Raw genomic sequence first — 24143 nt, 5'->3', positions numbered from 1 at the left:
GCTGTTTCTTTATGTCGGCAGGTGAGAAGCACTATGTGGCTACTCCTTTCAACACACATGACACTTCCACCTGATCCTTTTACTCCATTAGGAAGGCTGTAGCCGAGTAGTTCTACATCATGATAATGCTGATTTTTCAACAAGCGATTATGACATTAATGCCAGCTAGACAGAATAAAGCTCTGTCTGTCATGACAATAGTACTGGACTGAAGGCCACTTCATCAAAATCATGGAAATTCACAATAATTAGGCCTGTGCTAAAAAAGCCGACGCAAGTAAGCCAAATGATCTTTGGCCTATCGCAATAACCTCCATATTGTGTAAAACCATGGAACGAGTTCTTGCCAACCACCTGACCAGCACAGTGCTAGATCTGCTCCAGTTCGCTTAAATAAGAGCAACAGAGGCCCAGACGACGCTGTGCTGACTCTGCTTAACACAGTCACAAAACACCTTATGCATCCTAAAGGTTATGCCAGAGCTTTATTCGCGGATTTTAGCTCAGCTTTTAACTCAATGAAGACGCATATTCTCCTGAAAAGGCTCATTGATCTCAACATCAACACAGGGTTAGTTGTGTGGATCAGAGAGAACATGTCAGACGTGCTGCCCACAAGGCTGTGTTCTTTCCCCTGTGCTATTCTCTCTTTTTACTAATGAATTTATGATCAATGAGAAACATTTTAGACTGTTTAAGTATGCGGATGACATGGCCTTAGTTGACCTTTTACAGGAAACAGGCCCACTAGGTGAAGCTGCCTATCTGGCCCACACTACAGCCCTTCAGACACGGTGTCACACTAGCCAGCTAGAAATCAATGTGGCTGAGAAGAAAGAATTAATCATGTGCTGCACAAAACAACATTTGATCACAGAGCTAGTTTCACTTGATGGCCAACATGTTGAAACTGTGGGACACTTTAAATACCTCGGTACAGTCCTGGACACCCAGGTGAGCTTCTCTGTAAATACAGAGTATATTTTCAAGAGATGCTCACAGAGACCTTTATCTTCTAAGGAAACTCAGTGGCCTCGGTGTCAGCCGGCAGATTTTAGAATTAGTGTACAAAACTATTGTTGAGAGGGTTTTAACCTTTAACCTTCCTGCCTGGTACGGTCACCTACACTGTAGATAGAAGAATAAACTGTCTAGGATTGTGTCAATGGCAGGCAAAATAGTTGGTAAACCCCAAAAGCCCTTGACTCAACTTTTTACAGAAAGGACGAGGAAGAAGGCGAGGAGTATCCTGGCAGATAGCTCCCATCCTCTCTGCAGCCAGTCGGGAGGAGCTATAGAGCCCCTCTGGCAACTAAACATGTGTTTAAAAAGTCTTTCATCCCAAATGCCATCAATATTCTAAACTCAACACAGTGACTGAGCAGATCTGAGCCACAGACACTGACATGAACTGTTTTAATGTGTAACATAACCTGTCTTTGTTTTTTACTAACTGCTGTCTGGTTTTTAATGTCTGTTGTTTTCTGTGTTTTGTGAGCCGAAGACAAATTTCCAGCCTGGTGAACAATAAAGTTTGATTGTATTGTATTGATCAGATCATATTGAAGGGCCGTCAGCTTTACAATTTAGTTTGGAGGGAGATTCGGTATCAGTGAAGTCAGTGCATTTTATGAGTAGGCCTTCTGTGACATTACCCACCGTAGGGGTCAGAGGTCACCACTCCTCAATCCCCAAGGATTTTCTTTTCAGTCAAATTTTCAATTTTGACGCATTTATAGATGAAAAGTCAAGTCAATAAACATGGTCAATGATAGATAAGTATGGTTGATCAGCATGTTTGCCAACCTTCAGACATCATAGTGTAATATGATGATTAATCAGCCTGAGTTCACTAAAAAACTGAAATCACTAACTTTCTGTATTCTGTTTGGTGGTTTATGATGCTTTTCAATCATTTCTAGCCTATTTGGTATAATATGTAATTTTACTTAATTTGTTCGACATCATGATAATGCAGATTTTTCAACCAGTGGTTATGACATTAATGCTAGCTAGACAGAATAAAGCTCTGTCTGTCATGACAATAGAACTGTACTGAAAGCCTTTCCTTTACTCGGGTGACTCTTTACAGCCACCTGAAGACAGCAGGTATCTGTTAAATCTACAGTATCTAGAGTGATGAAGTGGCCTTCAGTACAGTACTATTGTCATGACAGACAGAGCTTTATTCTGTCTAGCTGGCATTAATGTCATAATCGCTTGTTGAAAAATCAGCATTATCATGATGTAGAACTACTCGGCTACAGCCTTCCTAGTGGAGTGAAGGGATCAGGTGGAAGTGTCAGGTGTGTTGAAAGGAGTAGCCACACAGTGCTTCTCACCTGCCGACATAAAGAAACAGCCCATAGTAAGAGTGTGAGAGAGAAAAGTGTCAATTATTTGAGAGTTCTGTATAACATCTGTAGAGACCCTCCCTGTTGTATAACATCTATAGAGACCCTCCCTGTAATTTATCACACACTTTTTGGATAAAAGATATTCATGTGTTAATGAAAAGAATAAAACAAAAATATCTATGTATGTATTTATTTGTGTATTTATTTAGCCTATTTATCTTCTACTGTTACTTTGATCCTGTTCTTAAATAATGTTACACTTTTATAAAATGACCAAACTATCTTCTTGGCTTTTATTTTGACATGTTTGCCTTCACTTCCTGGTCACGTGACTGCCGTTCTCCGCTCTTCGATTCAAAACAGAAAATGACAGAAAGAAACTTGAAGAAACTAAATCGGATCGTTTTTTTAATTTGTTTTTTTCGTTTTCGTTTGGAAACAAAAAACAAACAGAGCACCACGTGATTCCGTTTTTCGTTTGTGGTTTAAAACGAAAAAACGAAAAACCCACGTGACTTCCGTTCTTCAATTCAAAACGAATAATGAGAAAAGGAATTCGCAAAAACAAACAAACGGCCCGGTTTGGGTTCGTTTTTCATTTTTTGATTCAGAAACGAAAAACGGGAAAACGGCCGTTTCCTGGTTTTTGGTTTAAAACGAAAAAATAAAAAAACGTTTTTTCCTTTCTGAATTCCAAAGGAAAAACGGAATATCCGATGATACCCAGACCTACGTAGCTGTGTTTGGTAGACATCCAGACGGAATCACTCCAACAACTATCCAAACTAACATTATCGCGTTCACCTCCTTAATTGCCCGTAGGAAAATTTTACTTCTATGGAAGTCCAACCTGCCACTTTCATTGAAATCATGGTGACTCAATATTCTGTCTCTCCTAACATTGGAGAAAAATTCAATTTACACTGAGATGTTCCTCCGATAGATTTTACTCTCACTGGAGACCATTGATCAATTATGTTGGCTTCCCTCATAGTAGGGTGCCACAGTAAGGATGCGTCTTGTATCTAGCTGCGTTGAGGGCGGGTTTTGCTGCCTGTCTGCCATACGACCCCCTGTATAAGATCCTTGTGTCTGTCTACAGATTTCAATAGTCCAACATTACGGCCTGATTGTCAACAACCACAATTTAATTATTTTTATGCTTGTTTTGGTGTCTGTATTATTATGACTTTTTTATTATATATTATTATTATTATTATTATTATTATTTCTTTTATTTATTTATTTATCATGATTAGTGATAAGGGATATATAAATAGTCAGGAGTATATGTCACATAGAAGTGGTGTACATCATCTGAAAGCTGGGAACCTGCCATTAACCATTCCCATGCTCTATTATGTCTCATAATTTGTTGCAGCGATTTTTGGGTTGATAACATTTGTTACACAGATTTGGTGCTAAATTTAACCATTTTTTACCACTCAAGAATGGATACAAAATTATCAATAATCCATCAAAAATACCACATTAAGACACCAAGACCCTGCACTTTTAGTCCTTCAACAGATTTCACAATGGCGGCGGCGTCACAAACTTTCTCATTTTACAGGTAAACCATAAACTACAAGATATTTCTGAAAACATTTGATGCATTACAGTAACATAATATTGATTCATATTTAATCAGCGCTGCCTAGTTTGACCGTTTGGTCGGAGTTCGCAAGTGATTGACAGCAGACCTCAGATCAGCTCTTACTGCTTGTTTTCCTCTGGTCTGTGAAATCTTGCAGATGCCGTTAGGAGCACCGGAGGACACCGAAGGACAACGGAGGACACAGAGGAACATCATTTTTTTCAGGTTACCTGTTTCATGTACTACTGTCAGGATATAGCGACCGTTTTATAAAAATAACTTTTTTTTAAACATATTTGCTCCAATCTCGCCTACTGCAGCTTTAATAAAATTCTATGTTTAAGATGCCAAATTTTTCATGTGTACCACATTATCTCAATCACTCCAAAGAGGAAAACGGTTTGGGGGGGTTAGGAAATATGTCTCTAGGATAACATTGTTTCAAACTATGTAAAATACCAGTCCCTTTATAGTTGTACTCTTGAACTATACCTTTTGTGTCAATAAAACAATTGAACATCCAGAGAAAACCTTAGCTAAGGTTGAATAATAAAAGCATGTATGTACTGTAGTTTGATCTGTAAGTGGAGTGTGAACAATGACATACAACACTTGTGCTGTGATTGATGGGGAACTTTAAGGATGAGAATCATCCGCACTACACTTTAATCTGTCAATCATTAAGCGTCATTAATCGTTAATTATCTCAGTTTTTTACCGGCTACTCTGTCACTGACTGTCTGCTTGCTATCATGTCATTCAGAATGGCATCCAGAAAACGTTGAGCTGAAGAGCACTTAGCGAACATTCCCACGGGTGCAGTGCAGCGGTACGACGGAGCAGATGCGAACAGAAAGCCTGGATGATTCATGGCTCACATAAGAGGACAACTGTAGAGAGGGATGTTCAAGATGTGCCATTAAGGAGCGGTGCCTATGCACTGCCTATGCGAAATAATTGTCTGTGTAACATTTCTTTTCATTTCTAATGACCCAGCAAATTTGATCGCTGAGAATCTGTGCTTTGGCTCTGTTGTCGCCATAACTTATCGTACTCATCATTTGAATAGCATGGATGGATGAAGAAGAGAGCAGACGGGTACAAAAACTAACCATCGAAATACAATAAATAAATAAATAATGAAAACATCATTCACCTTGGCACAGTAATAATATTACTTGTTGTCATTGGAATCGTGATGAATAGTGATGAGTTCATTGACAATCCCAGTGAGGCAGTGAAGAGTAGAATATATAGTTTTTTCCTTCCGGCTGTGCCTGAAGGGTCTAACGTCTTACCTGGTGAGTGGGGAGGAGGGGTACACATGAGTACCACACCTTGGCCTTCACGCACAGAAACCCCACCTCTGGTCTTCCCACTGAAAGCACCGAGATCTGGAACAGCAAAGACAATCTTTCTCAGCAAACACAGTAAATATATAAAGAGTTATGATACACAGTAGAAGTGGTGAGTTGGTGGCACAAGGAGACAACTTTCGTCCACCGTCTGATTCCTGATGGTGGAACCTCGGGCTTGCCTTGGTCATATGTGTTCACACTGGGGCTGTCAAAGATAACGTGACAATAATGAGTTAACGCAAATTTGTTTTAACGCCACTAATTTATTAAACGCATTAACTCAACTTGCTATTTTTAGGTTGTAGAGACTCAGATTTAAATCTAGAGTGAAGATATTTACATTATCTGAAACTAGAATACCTCAGGATCCATCGGTACCAACCATGTCATACTAGGGTGTCACGAAAGAGGCTAAATAACGCTCCAAACTTATGCAATATTTTTGCGACGGAAAAACTGTCATGGCCATTTTCAAAGGGGTCCCTTGACCTCTGACCTCAAGATACGTGAATGTAAATGGGTTCTATGGGTACCCACAAGTCTCCCCTTTACACACATGCCCACTTTATGATAATCACATGCAGTTTGGGGCAAGTCATAGTCAAGTCAGCACACTGACACACTGACAGCTGTTGTTGCCTGTTGGGCTGCAGTTTGCCGTGTTATGATTTGAGCATATTTTTTATACTAAATACAGTACCGTTGAGGGTTTCTGGACAATATCTGTCATTGTTTTGTGTTGTTAATTGATTCCAGTAATAAATATATACATATATTTGCATAAAGCAGCATATTTGCCCACTCCAATGTTGATAAGTGTACTAAATACCTGACAATGGACTATAGACAATCATGCCATTAATTGCAATTACATATTTTAATCGATTAACAGCCTTAGTTCGTACACACGTTGGTTGTGTTCAGAGCTTCTTGCTACGGCTAGGCCATATGGAGAAAATCAAATATCACAATTTTTGAACAAATACCTTGATGTCGATATTGAGTCGATAGTGTAGGATTGACTATTGGTGCTTTCACAAAATATGTACACAAAGACATTTTTTAATACATAATCATCAGTGGATATAATGACTGTGTTAAGGCAAATATAATAAATAAAAGAACAGCTAGAACAGTCAGAAAATTACACCACTTTACTGTAAATGCAGCCTTGGTTCCATAAACTGATGAGACAACACTTACTGACAATAAATTGCACTTAAAGGGAGCTACAGTGTGCAGACCTTCTTATATGTTTTTCATTGCTGTCTTCTGCTGGTCCAGCACCGGCCTATTACAGTTTTGGATGTGCGCGACATCCTTACATTGTTTGACAAAACTTAGTGCCATACGATATGCAAAAACTAATCTCATATCACAATATCAATATTATTGATATATTGCCCAGCCCTACGTCTCGCCCTTGTTGCTGCACAGGCCACTCCTACTGATCATCATCATGGTAATTCAAATTAATTGTGGGTCTCTCCTTTACATGACATACTACCTTCTTCTGCATTGGACGAATATCATGTACGTCAAAATTCTCCAAAATGAACGTATCTAGGGAAGCCTGTGCCACAACAAGATGACAAGGAAACCATAAAGTTGTTAAAACAATCCTGTAATAACAGTCCTTCTTTGAACTGGTGTCTTAGTGTAAGGTTAACAACAGAATTATTGTTGAAAGAAGTTTAGATGTTTTCTCAATTAACATTCATGCTGTTTGGAAGTGTACGCTCTAGAATTGACATGTGATGAATCATAATTCAATTCATAACAGATGAATTGTTAGATTAAAGTTCCCATATTGTAAAAAGTGAGATTTTCATGTCTTGTATATTATAGAGCAGGTTTAAGTGCTATATAAATACTGTTAAACTATCAAAACGCTCAATATACGGAGAAACACACACAGCACGTATTCAGAAACTGTGCGTTTGAAACAAGCTGTTAGGATATCTGTCCATTTGTGATGTCACAAATATACCGTATTTAGACCATTACACCGTTTTAAACGTAAACATTCTAAATGTGTCCCAGTTTATTTCCTGTTGCAGTGCATGTAAATAACATCAGCTGACAGGAAGTAAACATGGACCCAAACTGTGCCTAGCAACGCAATTCTCTTGCAATTCCGTTGAAATGCACTAAAACGGAGTGTTTCAGACAGAGGGTAAATACATGCATATTCAGGCAGACTGTATGAGGAAAATAATGTGTTTTTTGAACATTACAGCATGTAAACATGTTCTATTAGAAACACAAAATACAAGTATGAACCTGAAAATTAGCACAATATGGGACCTTTAAATCATCCGTAAGATATTGATTTTTCTTAACCAAACTCATTTACTAACATTAATTTGAATGTATTAATGTGCCAGTTTTTGTTTTTACCTTGTTGCTTTTTTCTGTGGAAGTAGAACAAAGCAAATTTAATCTGAAATCCCAGATCAGCAGCCTTCTAGACCTTGATACCCCCTGCTTAATTCACAGCTGAAGCAATGCCAGAGTGTGCAAACATAGCGACAGGCTGCTGACCCAGGGCGGGTCTATGTGTCTCCACCACTTTCATTTCATCACTTTGAGAGGCAGTGTTTACCATTACCCTGGAACTGTTGGATAATTATGCCTTCCAGCGACTTGTGAAACCTGTATTACTTCTAAATTTTCTGGCACATTAAATAATCATCATAGTTCATGGGCTTCGTCTTAAAATGTAGCACAAAGTCAATTTCCTGTCCAAACATCAGTGTGTGGTCTCTTGTCATATTTCTGTACTGGTCACTGAACTTTAAAAAAAAACATTCTAGTTTGAAAGAAAAAGATAAAAGATAATTACAAAAAAAATGACAAAACAAAAGGTTAATTTGAACCATTTAAAAAAAAAAAAAAAGGTAAGAAGAAATAGCTCAACCATGTCAAAAAAAGAATAGAGGGAGAGTAAATATGTCATGTGGTTCACTGCACTTCTTCAGTAGAATGAACCAGGAGAGTAGCCTGTCATACAACCTGGATTCACAAACATTCATTCCACATCACAAATCAATCTGCCATGCAGAACACTTCCTGTGCTTAAAGAAAGGCATATCCAACTCGGAATAGAGTGCAATGTTGGAACAACAACACACAAAGCTCAAATTTCTGAAATGCCGATGACTGTATCCTCTCTCTCTCCCAATGCTGTTTAAAATGAGATGTGAGTGATTGAACCTTTTACTTTAAGCTTTCCCACAGATTGGTCTGTCAATTCAGTGTTAGGTGACTCCATTCAAACTGATGCAGCTGGTCTATCCGTACTGTAATGTGTTTGATACTGGACCCTGACTTGCTGTCTTGGACTGCTATCCTAGTGATACTCAATCAGGGCTGCAGACTAAATTCTTACATTGGTTGCACTGGTGCGCCTAAGTTTTTTAATTTAGGTGGACCAGCACATAATTTAGGTGCACCTAGGCATACTAATTTTGAAAAATAATTTTGATCGTTAACCGACCCTCGTTAACCGATTATTAACTGTTAACCGACAAGATTAGTGCCTCGCATGAGCACAACAGACAACGGAGTCCCCAGTTCACCGTCCGGGAGCGTTAACTTAGCAGCCACAATGCTGCGTGTAGTGTCGCGGACATGCAGCCACTTTCCCAGTAAAAGTCTCCACCGCACATTTAGTTTAGTTTAGCAGGTTGCCCGCTGTGTGTCTGCCCGGCATAACGACACTCTGTCTACCCAGATTAACGATAGCAATTGTCCGACAAACAGAGTGTGTTTTTGTGCTGCGTTAGCTTCTGTAGCTCTGCTGGTAGCTTCGTGCTCGCCGCCGCTCTGTCATTGCGTCATGACTTTTGCGAGTGTAAGACAGTGTGTGTGTGTGTGGCGGAGAGGAGTGTGGGTTTGTCGGTGGCGTTCTAGCTGTGATCGTAGGTGTAGCAGTGTGTGTACAGTTTATTTGTCGGTGGATAAATGCCACGAGGCTACAACTCCTCCGCTCCGCTCAAGAGAGCCAGAGACCGGAGCTACCTTCCTGTATCTGTAACTCCAGCTCCGCCTCTTAAGGTGGGCTGTTAAGGTGGACCAGCTTTTCTCCTTTAAGAGACGAGCCGCTCCTCTGAGTTTTTCTCAGCTTTTTAATTAATTATTAATATTTATTTTAACCGTTTTAACCGATAGCGTTAATCGGTTAAAGTTCTTAAGTTCTTAAACGGTTAATTATTAACATCCCTAGGTGCACCCAAAATATTTCACTGTGCCTTTTGGCGCCGCAATGATATATTTTATGGTTTTGTCAGTTCCCATAGGCCTACACTAAGGACACAATACCAGAAACTTAGCAGTCGATACCAGTACCAGAGTAATTCCATGATTCTCGATACCAATTTGATACCCTGGTAAAAAACTAAATTAAAACAATAAATCCCATGTACATCAACCTCCACACCTATATTACTGTTTGCATACTGGTTTTTGTTCGGAAGTTAAAAGGGTCATAATTCCCTCTCTATTATCTATTTTATATTGCTGTGAGAACATCTCCTTCAAACAACTGGATTTATTCAAGTTTCTCGCCAAAAACTACATTTTACTAGATTACATTCGAACGCGTCATAATAACGTTAGAAATTACCTCCGCCCAATACAAATTTTTACTGAATTGACCCTGAACGCACCATAATAATGACAAAGTAGCATTATCGATAGTGAGTTTACTGCGTCCCAAAGAGTCTACCTACGGTACCGTCAGGTATCCACGTTTACATATTACGTTGGTATAAGAGCAGCTTAATGTAACGTGTGCGTGCGAGTGTGTGGTCAAGTGACGGAGAGAGTTGTGCTCAGAGCAGATCAGCTGATCATCGGAGCAGAGAAGAAATTAGCGGTAAAGCTGTGTCGTGTTATTAAATGTAGAGTGTGACACATGGTGCCTTCAAATGGGGTCGTGTTTACCGTGTTTAAAAGTTGGGCCCATGTGAACGCACCGTCATGTCGTATTCACGACCTCGGAAGTGGAAAGTTTCTGAAAAGTCTGAGTTGTCCGACTTGTGATGTGTTTTTTCATGTTGACCGAAATGGCGGAAGTTATGGAAGTTATTTTTTCGGTGCATAATAAGTTAATATATTGTAATTTTTGCCGTATATTATTTTTCTTCGTAATTTTATGACATGTCTGAGGAAAACGTTGATATTTCCAGCGGCCTCTTCTTTTTCCTCTGTCATTATATCTTTGCATTTACTGCATTATGTTACCCCCTTGCTAGCTTGCTAAATCATTAGCCTCTGTGGCTTCTAGTAACGTTTATATTGTTGTTGCTTAGCAGCGGAGTTCTCACGAATTAACCACTTGAACGCCAAGCATATCGTGTACACGACTTCCCATGTCGTAAAAACAAGCTCACGAGTTTCATGTGAAGGCACCAACACACGCACGCACGCACGCACGCACGCACGCACGCACGCACGCACGCACGCACACACACACACACACACACACACACACACACACTTTTTGCTCTCCCCACTAGTGAAATGAATCTGGCGCCTCTGATCAGGATTAGGCATCTAACCGGGGACAGGTGGCGGAGCGGTTACCTCCGCCCACCGGTGATGTCGGTCTGGGCCTTTCAGGGCCGGGAACAGGTGTAACGAGCATCGCAGAATTTTCCTTGACGAAAAACAATCACTAGTTCTCTACATTTTGGATTATCGGTATGTTTTATGGTTGTGATGTTGCTTGAGGAGGAGTACAGGGTGTGGTTTGACCCATACACACACACACACACATAGACAGACCTGTCAGGTGCACCGGTGCGACCAATGAAAATATTTAGTCGCACTCGACAGATTTTGGGTCACACTCTGGAGCCCTGTCAATCCTATCATCTGGGCCCGTTTGCTATGTGACTAGTGTTGATGTATTTGTGATAACAACCTGCAACCAGGGAATGAAGAGCCACTGATTGTCACCATGTCACCATGTTCACTATTGATTCACCAGCAGCAGTCACCACCCTATATTTTTTTGTCAGTGTGACCACCTTGTACCTTGTTTTCCTTTTTAATTCGTGGATCAATGTTCTCTACTGTAGCTTTAATGAGCAAATAAACGAAAAGTAGACTTTTCAACTATTGAGAAAAAGTGGAAGGTCTGAAATGAATGAGTGAGTAAATAAGTGAATAAAAAACACAAAGATGGATACACCAACTGTCTACGGACTATTGACCAAGTGTTTTTACATTCAACTGCTGTAAATACTGACCTACAACACGGCTGATGTACTTGGCAGCAACCAGATGAGGGCTGCACCGATATCGGATCGGATATCGGGCCAATACTGACTCAAATACCTGGATGGGATATCGGTGATATGGGATCTATTCAATACAATTCTATGTTTATATACTATGACATTATATACTGGAATTTTAATTCTTGTTTAAGTTTTGACCAATTTGTTGCTGCATTAAAAAGGTTTACACATGAAGTGTAATTCCTGTACAATTTATTAATTTGATAATAAATAACAATTCCCTAAACTTGTATCTATGTATTTATTCGTTACATTCTGTTTTACAAAGTTAGGGAAGTGATGTTTAAGTCAAGCCCGATGTCGCCTTATACAAAAGAAGATCCCAAAAGAATGATCCCAGTCGCTTCCACACAGTGAGGCATACAGCTTATTAATTAAACACTGGTATCAGATCAGTACTCGGTATCGGCCCGATACCCAAAGCCCAGGTATCGCTGTTAGGAATGAAGTTCGGATCGGTGCATCCCTAATCCAGATGTGTGTTTCTGTGGATATTCCTTCCCCTTCAATTATTCAACCAGGCTACATATGGTGGAAACATGAGTCTTCTTAGAAAGCTTGCCTATTCTAATAAATATTGAATGCAATTTTTGTCTTTAAGGATTTCCATTTTGCTACTCTATAACCAACTGCTATAGCATGATAACAATTCAACCTACAGTACAGTATATCCAGTTTAAGAGACCCATTACACTTGTGTTGAAAACACCCAGTAATAGGGGAGGACTTTCCTGGGAAACATCTCCAGGCACACGGGAAATTATACATTATACATTTTACATTTCAGGCAGCAGCAACACTGCTTGTTGGGAATAAATAAGTTATGGTTAGCATGAGCAGTAACAGCTGCCATAACAAAAAAAAAACTACATACACCTACTGTGTAATTGTACAGCAATGATCACTTAATGTAAAAATACAAATAAATGCCAAGTGGAGGTTTCATTCAAAATCAAGACATCAATGTCTTATTTTCAGTGTCATCAATGCAACATTTATGTGTTATGGAACATTGAGATGATTTCCCTTTGCAAACTCCATTTATGTAAGTGAGTCAATATTAATGACTTTTTAATCATATGAAAACAGCATGGTCATTAAAGTTAACCTATGTCTGCATACATTTTTTAAAACCGAGACATGCGGCGATCAAATTTGCTGCACGCACCGGAGCAGATGCTCGATTCAAATCAGTTATTTCAAGATCCGTATGGATTCAATCAATGGGCATTAGCTACCGATCATCTCAGATTTGTAGAACATTTCAGAGGGGTGTGTGTGTGTGTGTCTTCCATGCTCAAGTCAAAGCATGCCATTAATTTCATTACTACAGTGCTGCTCAGAGTGGCTCGATACCTGAGCCTCAGCCAGGCTCACGTCTGCAGAGAGAGAAGTCTTTGGGGAGAGAGATCAGAGGCCTCCTTTCTGCCTGCTGCCTTCAAAGTCACGGCTGAAAAACAGCCCAAGTGTGAGTTCAGCAGCTCAGAATTTCAAAAACAAAGTGAGAAAAAAAGCATCCTACTGAAACATCTTTGGAGAAGCGTACACGACCAGTGGATAGAATATATATATATATATATATATGTATATATATATATATATATATACCCGGCCCCAATTAAATAAGGCCAGCTCAGATCTACCAAAGCTAAAATTTGAACATTGGAAAAACTAAATTATCTCCTACACAACAGTGTCAATTAGGGCCATTGTAGATGAACAAACAAACAAACTAAAATAAATAAGGAGCTGGGGAAGGAGGGAAATATTCCTTAAACTCATCATTTTTAAGATTAAAGTTGGCAATTTACAAGAAAAAAACTAGGATATTCTTTGACATTGAAGTGCTAAATTTACGAGACAAAATTTTAATATTCTCTGAGATTATAAAGTCAAAAAATCTGACATTGTGAAAACCGTGTTAACACCAGCCACCATCTGAATATCGTCGTGCCTTAAGTAGTGTCTGAGCAAGGCAAGGGTCCTGAAAGATAATTATACGATATATAATATATAATATACTATATAGCGTATAACATAGTATAATATGTAGTAATAATTATACGCTATATAATAACATGTTTGCACTGTCCCTTGACAAAATTCAAGTTTGCTTCCAATTTGTGACTTTAATCTCAGAGAATATTTCTTTTTTTCTCGTAAATTTGTGAGCTTTTTCTCCTAAATTTGCCACTTTGATCTCAGAGAATATCCAAGTTTTTGTCTCGTAAATGTGTGACTTTAATCTTGAAAATTTTGAGTTTTTTCTCTGAATATTACCCCCTTCCCCAGCTCTGTAATCATATTTCTTTTTACCTACAATGGCCATAATATGTCATCGTACTCGTACTAAGTATGCCAAAATATTGTAAGCACAGAGACAAAATCTTATAACCTCTACTAATAAACTGGTAATATACTCAATACTCAACAATCATAAAAGCAGACCAGCCAGCAATGGCTTAACGAATCACAACTAACTCATTATTTTCCCTTACAGTACCTAAACATTCAGGTCGGTTGGCTAAAACTATAACATTAGACTTATTAAGCTTATTCAGCTGTATATATGAGGCCTGAATCTGACCTGAAACCTGCAAAATGTATATGGAAATTGGCAGAGTTGCAGATCTCTAGGAATTAGCATGCTCTGCTTGAAATTACAGAATGTTCTGTTTGTAATTGGGATTATAATGTTCCCCAGCTAAAAACACTGTTACAAGCACCCTGCTGACTGTATGTGATGAACATAAGTCAAATAAATAGATTTTCTATTTCAATTCTTAACAACATATAAAGGGATATAATTACTTCTTTAAAACCCTCACAGTTTAGGAGGAGAGGAATTGCTCGTGTGTGTCTGAGCTAGTTAAAGCATTCGACGACTGTGTCAATGCATGAAAATGTGCAGCGCGAACATGAAAAGGCTGGAAAAAGTTGAGCTCCACGCTGAGTGATAAATACCCACCATTTGTTATGCTGAAAGAGAGAGGGAAGGTTCTGCATCCAAATGTGTGCTGCAGGGCACCTCTCTTTGTTTCTGTGGCTAGTCTTTTGAAGAGTCTCATTTTAAAGAAATGGAGACAGAGTATTAGGCTATTACACATTGATGCTGTTGAATATTTGTACTGCATAACGCTGGAGAAACAGTCACACAAATGTGTCACTTCATACGCTAAACAGCCATAGATAAAATTAAAGGACAAATAAATTTGGTCATGGGATGAAATGACTAGAAATGTTTTCTGAATACAGCTTAGTGAAGTTCAGGAGGCAGCAACGACTAATGAGCTCTCATGTCAAGTTAAGCTTATTTAGGATTTTTTTTAAGAAGAAAATGTGTGATTATAACTTATTTTTTATTACTTGATTACAAAACCTCCAGATTTGCATTGTTGTATCAGTGATATAAACCACTATAAGCAGATTTGTTTTATAAGCAGATATTTCCTATCCACCTTATTCTCGAGGGCGTTACTGTAGAATTGATTATGGGTGTAACTTCCGGTGAGGTGGCGGAAGTAGCAGTAAGCTAGTTAGTCCCATAGGCTAACCATAGAGGCTAATCGCCAACGGCGCTTCTTTTGAAAAGTAATTTGCCTTCAATTTAGCAAATCCTGCTTTATCTAAAGGAACTGTTTGTAAGAATCAGAAATGTCTTGTTAACAGCGACACCTGTGGCCGTTAAGTCAACGAAAGTCAGCGTCCTGTTGCTCGCTTGTGCTCGCTCTACATAGACATGAACGAGCATCGCTCAACACAGTGAGGCGACACACGTCAGCTAAAAGCACAATATCACTCTATATTTCAGCTGCTTGGCAGTAATGTTAGCTGACCAGACGAAGGTCTCTCCATGAATCAATGCTGATCCTAGTGTTGGCTTCTCCTGCCTCAGCCTCCCGACCGCGGCCGGAGGGAACAGGGGAGACACCGGAGTTTTGGTCGGAGACGATAACGTTCATCTCTGTGGAGCCCCGTCACTTCACAAGACACGGGAAACCTCTGTTGGTCTGGAGGAGCTGCAGCAGTTATTTCTGCACAAACGTCCACTGTACATTCACTAGATATTCTCAGAGCTAAACTAACTCTTCTGCAGTGTGGAGTGTGCGCACATGCACATGAGAGTGGAGCGAAAGAGTGAGAACGAGCGCGGTGTGTGAGTGAAGGCAATCAGGCAGAGGAGCAGAGGAGCAGAGTACAGCAGAGACTCCGGCCCTGGAGACCAAAGCTACGGTCTCCTTCGCGTCCTCCGACCGCGGCCAACACTGTTTAACAGACGGGCTTCACTAGATACAACTTTGCGGTTTTGGTGCTTCCGTGTAGTTTGTGTTGGAGTCTTGTCTGAACAGTGTAGCCACACGCGAGCGCGCATGGGACACCGACCCACAATGATTTATACGTGTAAGAAGTTACAAACAGTCCCTTTAATATATATTTAACTAATGTTAAATTTGCATTTTCCAAAACCTTGCACTGTATGTGTGCTCATTTCATTTTGTGGACAAAAAGCCAACGGAGGAAAGCCTGTATCCTACTTTGTGGTTGGGCAACGAAAGACCACCGAGAGTCGACGTCGGGTCCTTAAAAGGACTGACAGCAGTGCCAGGAGAACATCAGGTATGACTTTGTGTGTAGGGAGGACACAGCGTTGGTTTAATGTAAGCCAGTTACTTTTACTACTTTCGATACAGTTTAAAATGTAAGGCAGTTTATGGCACAGAGTCCAGAACAGCATTAGACTAAAAATAGTTAAAGTTATCTGTGTGCAGAAAAAAACAAACCTTGTTACTGTGGAAGTACCGATATGTCTCAGAGCTTTTCAGATTGTTCAACGCTTCACCGTCTGTAGTAACGGAGTCAATAGTGTACGTTATCTGAGGCCACTTCTTCAGATCGTCCTCCCAGCCCTCCATAGTAGAAGGCAGAGCTATGATCACATTATCCCGTTTGAGGTGTAATAGGTGGTTTTTCCAGATGTTTTACTATATTGTTTAATACAATCGCTCTAGGAGAGAGGACTAGTGTACTGCTATCATGGAAAACGCCGGTTCCGATTCACTGACATGACGCGCTGGAAGTTGCGCACATAATTCACGCAAGGCATCATGGGGGCTAGGAATAAGGTGGATACATACTGTACATATTTGTTTGTATTAAAATCTCTAGTATTTAAACTATATTCACTAAAAAAATCTTTCAATGTTCCTTTAACAGTGTGATGATACTATTTGCCACCATTACACAAAGAGTCATTTATTCTCCCACACAGACATTTCTGACTGGTGGTTGAGATGTTGGATTTCTTGCTGACTCACTAGTAGAATTGAGATAGCCACACATGTTTATTCAGTGAGTGATATTTCAGGGATGTGGCTCCAAACCCCCCAGGCCACAGAAAATTTGGTACTGTGCCGCACTGCAAGGAAATGATGATGTGATTTAGCAACAGAGAGGAGTATTAATGATATAATTTTATATCCGATTACAGGCTATTTTTTGCTGTAATACCTTGAGCTTGGCGCAGCCTGTCTGTGCTGCATCTTTCCACATTATGCCCTGTCACGCCCCCAACAACAGGATACTGACTGACCTTTTAATAGGACTAGAAAATCCAATTCTGTGCAAAGGTGGTTTGGGTGAAGCTGATGTGTGTGGACATCATCTCATCTGACACACCTGCCAATCAACCGAACATGAGCCCCCAACATACCCTCTGCTTAAAGGAACAGTGTGTAACATTTCAGGAGATCTGTTAGCAGAGATGGAATATAATATTCATAACTCTGTTTTCATTAGTATATAATCACCTGAAACTAAAAGTTGTTGTGTTTCGTTAGCTTAGAATGAGCCCTTCATATCTACATAGGGAGCAGGTCCTCTTCACGGAGTCCGCCATGTTGCTCCACTATATTTCTACAGTAGCCCAGAACGAACAAACCAAACAATGGCTCTAGAGGGAGCCTTTCACGTTTTTACATTACCTGATTCACTAAGCGTTGATTTTTAGGAGATTATGTGTTGAATCGTTCCTGTGCATCTCTCTGTCTGTCCAAGGCTTATCTAACATACTACTGGACCCATCAGCCCAATATTGTTTGTGCTCATTTATGACTATGTGCTGAAGGACCTCTCGTTGTTGCGGTGATTTACACTTTTTGAGAAACATATTTTATTGACTGTCGCATACAGTCATTGACTGCTGACTCCTCACTCCTCTTAACTGAACAGTAAGGGCTGGACTACTCTTGTTTCCTCTAGGGATTAGGAATTGTGCTATCCAGATTTGCAAGAACGTTGGTTCAGTAGTATTCCTGAAATATCTATTTTTCCATCAATACTGATGAAAATGTCTTTTTCTTAGATTTTTGGGTTGCTGAAAAAAAAAAAAAATCCTGACAGTGACTGATCATCTCTGACTACATACATGCTGAAAATCATACTCATGCTCCCCATGGTCTAGTGTTAAAAAAGTTAACAACAATCGCAATAAATCGTACTGTAGAATCGCAATACTTAAAAAATCGCAATACATACTGAATCGGCAGCCGAGTATGGTTATTATTATTATTGTCTAGTGGCAGTAAATGTACAGTTCAGGTTACAGCTTGGCCATGAATAACACTGCAAAAAACAAAAACAAAAATATAAAAGTTCCTGTTTCTTGCTTCCCAGCTGCTGGGTTAAAGAGAAGGCAGAGAGAGTCTGTGGGATTTCACACCAGAGCAGAGTCCAGAGAGCAGCACACTCTGCTCCGCCTGGGTTGCAAAACATAGATAAATATATTTATTCAGTGCCTTTTTATTGGGCATCAACCCTGTGTTTATGCACGTACTGTAGAAAAAAATAGACTTGAAGCGTGAAGCTCTTCAGGTCGCAGTTATGCCCGTGAGACAGCTGTATAGATTAAAATGAGAGCGTACCTGTTGTGTTAGATGTGCAAGTGAAACACGTCTGATACGCTTTACAGAATGAACAACTGCAGTCATCTTTGTCCAATGAAAAAAGAAGTGAATGATAGCTGGTTAACTTCAACAAATGAAATGCACAATAAAGAAGATGAATTGAAAATAGGGCTGGGTGATATGGCCTAAAAATAATATTGCGATATTTTTAGGCTTTATCGCGATACACGATATATATCGCGATATTTTCAAATATCCTCTAAGCACTTCATAAATGCTTGATTTAACCCTTTGATGCATATAATCAACAATACAATCACACCAATATGATGATTCTTGTAGTCCCTGCAGTATATGTCTGCATTAAAACATTCTTAAGTGTAAAGTAACTTATTGTCATGTTTACCAGTAAGCTCTTATAACATTGCTCATAATACAGATTATTATTTTCCCACTAGTGTAGAAAGACTCACCAATCGCGAGGTGCAGCCTAAAGCCAAAGCAGTCTTGTCCACTTATTCAGGCTCACAGCTTTGGCGAGCACTTGACGAGCTTTTTGTAAGTTCCATGACATGAGATCATCCTTTAAACCTTGCGCGATTTTCTCACCCGTGTGATCAAACGGGAAGAAGCTTGTTTGAAAGCAATTACTCTTCAACTCCCAGTTGTCGATGTAATGTACAGTGATACTCAGCCAGGTATGGCTCACACATTCTACTGGACCACAGGTCGGTAGATGTGGAGAAGTGGGTCACCTCTGTTAGCTGGTTGGTCAACTTTTCTCTCAGTGAAATGTAGAACTCCGATAGAGCTTTCTCCGCAAAAGATTTGCGACCAGGCAGTTCATATTTTGAATCAAGTGTCTTAATGAGTCTTTTGAATCCGGGCTTTTCAACTACGCTAACCAGATGTATTTGGTTACAGCGGCCGTGATTTCTTTCTTTTTTTTGCACTTTTTTTGTCATGTGGGATTGCTTTGGAAAGCGAGGAAGCCAGAGTCATTTGCTTCTTGGCTGGTTCTGCTTGCTTTAGTCGTGTCTTTCGCTTTCTCTGGGCTAGCTCCTCCTCTCTCCGCTGCTTCCCTCCAGACAAAAACACTCCGGCCGCATACGTCACACCTATTCGCCCACGAGAGAGGTCTGGATTGGCACGGAGTCCGTGACGTATGTGTGTCTGTGTCTGTGAGAGGGAGCCATAGGCCGTAGAAGAGCGGGAGAGAAGGAAATGCCAAAGCGAGTCTCATGCCGGCGGGGTGGCTTAAATACATTACATGACAATTTTTAGTCGATGTTCACGATATCGTCATTTATACACCGCGCTTGGGACAAGCCGCGATACATTGACTATATTCGACGGTCCGCTTAGGACCATTTTAGAACGAGGGGAGACCAAGTGTCTTTGTTTGGTAACATTGACGGTAAAGTTAGGTTAGGCTTAAAAAAAAAAGACAGAGAAAAAAGATAAAGAGATTGTGAGAGCGAGCTTTAACGGTAGAAGAGGGAGACGTCGCGGCGGTGCTGTGAGTGAGAGAAAGAAAAATTGTTTTCTGATTGTTTCACAGCTTTAACGTTCTAAAGCCCAAATATAATAATAATATAATATAGTTGAAAAGCAGTTCCAGGGACTAAAAAACTCGCGGGAACTTTTGGTGGAAACCTGGCTTTAGAATCTGATGGATAATATTGTGTCAAGCAAAAGCACGGCATTTATGCAAAACTAAAAATAGCTGCCCATGTCTCAGCTTGAAGCTCAGACTAATAAATGAGTGCCTACATCTTACATTACTCATTTTCAGGCGAGTTCAATTTTTCAGGAAAGCTCAATTTTTTTTACATACAGATTTCATGCTGGACTGGAGAGGGGGAGGAAAGATCTGGACAGTTGAGAGGACAGATAAGTGTACATGTTGTAGAGGTGCAGCTTCTGTCCCTCAGAAACCAGCAGCACCTTTTTGAAGCATGTGTCTGTGCTTTACCATCTGGGCATTTCTGCCTGCCAATGCAGTCTGACTTATATTTCATTTAGGTCTTTTTCTCATTTTTCTTTTTATCATGCTGATGTATATGAAACTTTGTGAAGGAAATCAAACAAAACAATTAAGCAAAATAAAAAACTTTGGTTCTGTTGAGCTGAAGAAAAAGGTGCTCTTATATAACAGATCTCCACTCTTTTTTTTTGTTTACATAGTTTAAGGCTATTCTCGCCATTTGTTTCCTGAGTCATTCCTGTAACAACTGTAAGTCCCCATAACAACACATGGGACCATGTCTGCACTCTACTTTCTAGCAACATTTCAGAGAGTGAGAATGGTAAGCTCCCTGTAGACATGCCAATATGGCAATTATGGTCATTGCTCCTGAGAAAACCGTAGAGAAAACCAACAATGTATTTCTCCTCTGAGCACAGTGCCCCTGGTCTCTCTGTGTGTGCTGCCTTAGCCTGTGATGACGTTTTGGAGTAAGGCCAGGGGATTACCGGGGGAAGAAATGTGCTTTTTGCTCTCATTTACCATTGAGACATGGCATTTGAGGGCACATACCCTGTTAGCAGTGCAACTCAACAGTATCAGATGGAGCCGTTGGGAACTAAACTCAACAACAGAACCGTACTGGAGACGGCGCAGTGTTTATTTACCCCTGGAACCAAACAGGTTCGTTTTAAGTCGGAGAGACATAGAGCTTGCAGCTAATTATTTGCTTCATATGAGAGCCAGGTTCTTCACCCTCTAAGTCTGACAGACTAAAATGTACATTTTTCAACGGAGACATACAGAGCTACACGCTACTGTATGGAGTATATCAAATATATTATTAGTAGGCCTGTCAAAGTTAACGCGATAATAACACGTTAACGCAAATTTGTTTTAATGTCACTCGTTTTCTAACGCATTAACGCAACTTGCGATTTTTAGGTTGTAGCGGGCTCAGTTGTAAAGCTAGAGTGAAGTTACTGGCATCATATGAAACCAGAAAAACTAAAGGAATCCATTGGTACCATACTACATACATGTTGCAAAATAGGCTAAATAACGCTAAAAAACTTACGCTAAATTCGCTAAGTTATAGTCAAGTCAGCACACTGATACACTGACAGCTGATGTTGCCTGTTAGGCTGCAGTTTGCCATGTTATCATTTCAGTGATTTGTATACATACATGTGTACACACATACACAATCGCACATTTTTTAGCTGTTCAAAATTAACCTTAAAGGGAGTTTTATCAAGTATTTAATACTCTTATCAACATGGGAGTGGACAAATATACTGCTTTATGCAAATGTATGTATATATTTATTATTAAAATCAATTAGCAACACAAAACAATGAAAGATATTGTGCAGAAACCCTCAAAGGTCCTGCATTTGGCATACAAAATATGCTCAAGTTAGGGATGTCCATAATTAACCGTTTAACCGTTAACCGACATTAAGCATTTTAACCGATTAACGCTATCTGTTAAAACGGTTAAAAGAAATGTTAATAATTAACTCAAAAGTTGAGCGGCTCAGAGGAGCGGCTCGTCTCTTTAAGGAGAAAAGCTGGTCCACCTTAACAGCCCATCTTAAGAGGCAGAGCCGGAGTTGCCGGTTACAGGAAGTCGACTCCGGTCTCTCCAGCTTTGTTGAGCGGAGCGGAGGAGTTGTAGTTTCGTAGCATTTATTCACCGACAAATAAACTGTACACACACTGCTACACCTACGTTCACAGCTAGAACGCCACCAACAACCCATCACTCACCGCCAACACACACACACGGTCTGTTGGAAACTCCCTAAAGTTACTCAGACTACGTGTGCGGCGGCGAGCACGAAGCCTCCGGCAATGCTAGAGCTGCTAACGTAGCACAAATACACACACTGTTTGACAATCACTAAAGTTATGCCGGGCAGACACACAGCTGACAACCTGCTAAACTAAACTAAATGTGCGGTGGAGACTTTAACTGGGAAAGTGGCTGCATGTCTGTGACACTACACGCAGCATCGTAGCTGCTAAGTTAACGCTCCCGGACGCTGAACTGAGGACTCCCGTCGACGAATATCTGTTGTGCTCCTGCAGCTGGTACACCGCTGAATGCGAGGCACAAATCTTGTCGGTTAACGGTTAATAGTCGGTTAACGAGGGTCGGTTATCGGTTAAGACAATTTTTCAAAATTAGCATCCCTAGCTCAAATCATAACATGGCAAACTGCAGCCCAACAGGCAACAACAGCTGTCAGTGTGTCAGTGTGCTGGCTTGACTATGACTTGCACCAAACTACATGTGATTATCATAAAGTCTAAATGTCTGTAAAGGGGAGACTCGTGGGTACCCATAGAACCCATTTACATTCACATATCTGGAGGTCAGAGGTCAAGGGACCCCTGTGAAAATGGCCATGCCAGTTTTTCCTCTCCAAAATTGCAGCATTATTTAACCTAAAGATAGTATGACATAATTGGCACTAATGGATTCATTAGGTTTTCTAGTTTCATATACCAGTATCCTCACTCTAGCTTTAAAACTAAGCCCGCTACAACCTCCAAAAGATCGTTTGCGTTATTGCATTAAAGAAATTAGTGGCGTTAAAATAAATTTGCGCCAACGCGTTATTATGGTGTTAACTCTGACAGCCTTGATTATTAGCCCTGATGTATGTAGAATTCTACAAATGTTTGAATGAATAAATTTACTCACATGCAAACTGCAAAGAGCGTCTCGACCTAGGACAGTCCCAAAGCTGTTCTCTGCTTTACACTGGTACTTTCCATAGTCAGTGATCTCACTCGCATTGGTTATAACAAAGTTTCCATCGATGAAGCTGTAGCGATAGTCTGCCTCTGCATCCACTTCTGTCCCATTGATGTACCACCTGGAAAAAAAACATAAGAATAGGAGATTTTAATACATTTGTGATGAATGGCACGCTAATGAGCAGTGAAAGTAGGACCGCAATTAGGAGACATATGTCACACCTGTATGTGGGTGGTGGATTCCCCCGTGCTTCACAGTGCATCACCACTTTCTTTTCATCAGAATCCAAAGGGAAAATAACATCGTCTGGCTCGTGGATAAAAACAGGCCCAAACTCTTCACTTTCTATGGGGGGAAAAAGAGATAAAGACAAGGATGATTGCAATTATCACATCAGGAGCGCCACTCAGTTTTAACATCCAATTACTTTTTCTATTATTCCCCCAGTTTGGTTAGTGCATATTTCCTCCCAAACATCTATTATAGGAAACGAGAGAAAAGGAAGATGTGCAGCTCCATGTTGAGATGGAATTATAAACAACAAAGTAGCAATAACTAGCATGACATTCTGCAGCAGACAATAGATGTTTTTTGACAGGTGATGACACTATGTGATATATTATATAACTGATCTGGTTGTTCAAGATTGGATTCCAGTGATCCTCAAAGTCGGAGTCTAAATTCGTTTTCAGTGAGAAAGCCTGGAGGCTGTTGTTCTTCTAAAGGAGAAAAAACAACTTCTTAAGTTGGAAGTGTTGTGATGATACAGTTAACCTGGCTGGACATGATTCACGTGTATAGAAAATGTCACACCTTAAAACTCAACCTTAAAGCTATCATCCAATAACTTTTACATCTTTTGGACTCGCTTTTATCTGCCTTGAGG

At 40.0% G+C, this 24143-nt stretch overlaps 1 protein-coding gene across 1 annotated transcript in view; it reads right to left on the bottom strand.

Annotated features, from left to right (window-relative positions):
• Positions 1 to 24143, bottom strand: part of cntn5 (contactin 5) — a 176704-nt gene that overhangs the window by 77287 nt on the left and 75274 nt on the right. The window contains 4 exon segments of the mRNA XM_037775644.1: positions 5253 to 5348; positions 23201 to 23224; positions 23227 to 23375; positions 23479 to 23602. Coding sequence (XP_037631572.1) covers positions 5253 to 5348; positions 23201 to 23224; positions 23227 to 23375; positions 23479 to 23602 — 393 coding nt within the window.

Source organism: Sebastes umbrosus, chromosome 7 (assembly GCF_015220745.1).
Source record: "Sebastes umbrosus isolate fSebUmb1 chromosome 7, fSebUmb1.pri, whole genome shotgun sequence".
NCBI classification, from domain to species: domain Eukaryota; kingdom Metazoa; phylum Chordata; class Actinopteri; order Perciformes; family Sebastidae; genus Sebastes; species Sebastes umbrosus.
The sequence above is the reverse complement of the archived record's forward strand: the minus strand, read 5'-3'. Positions and strand labels throughout refer to the sequence as shown.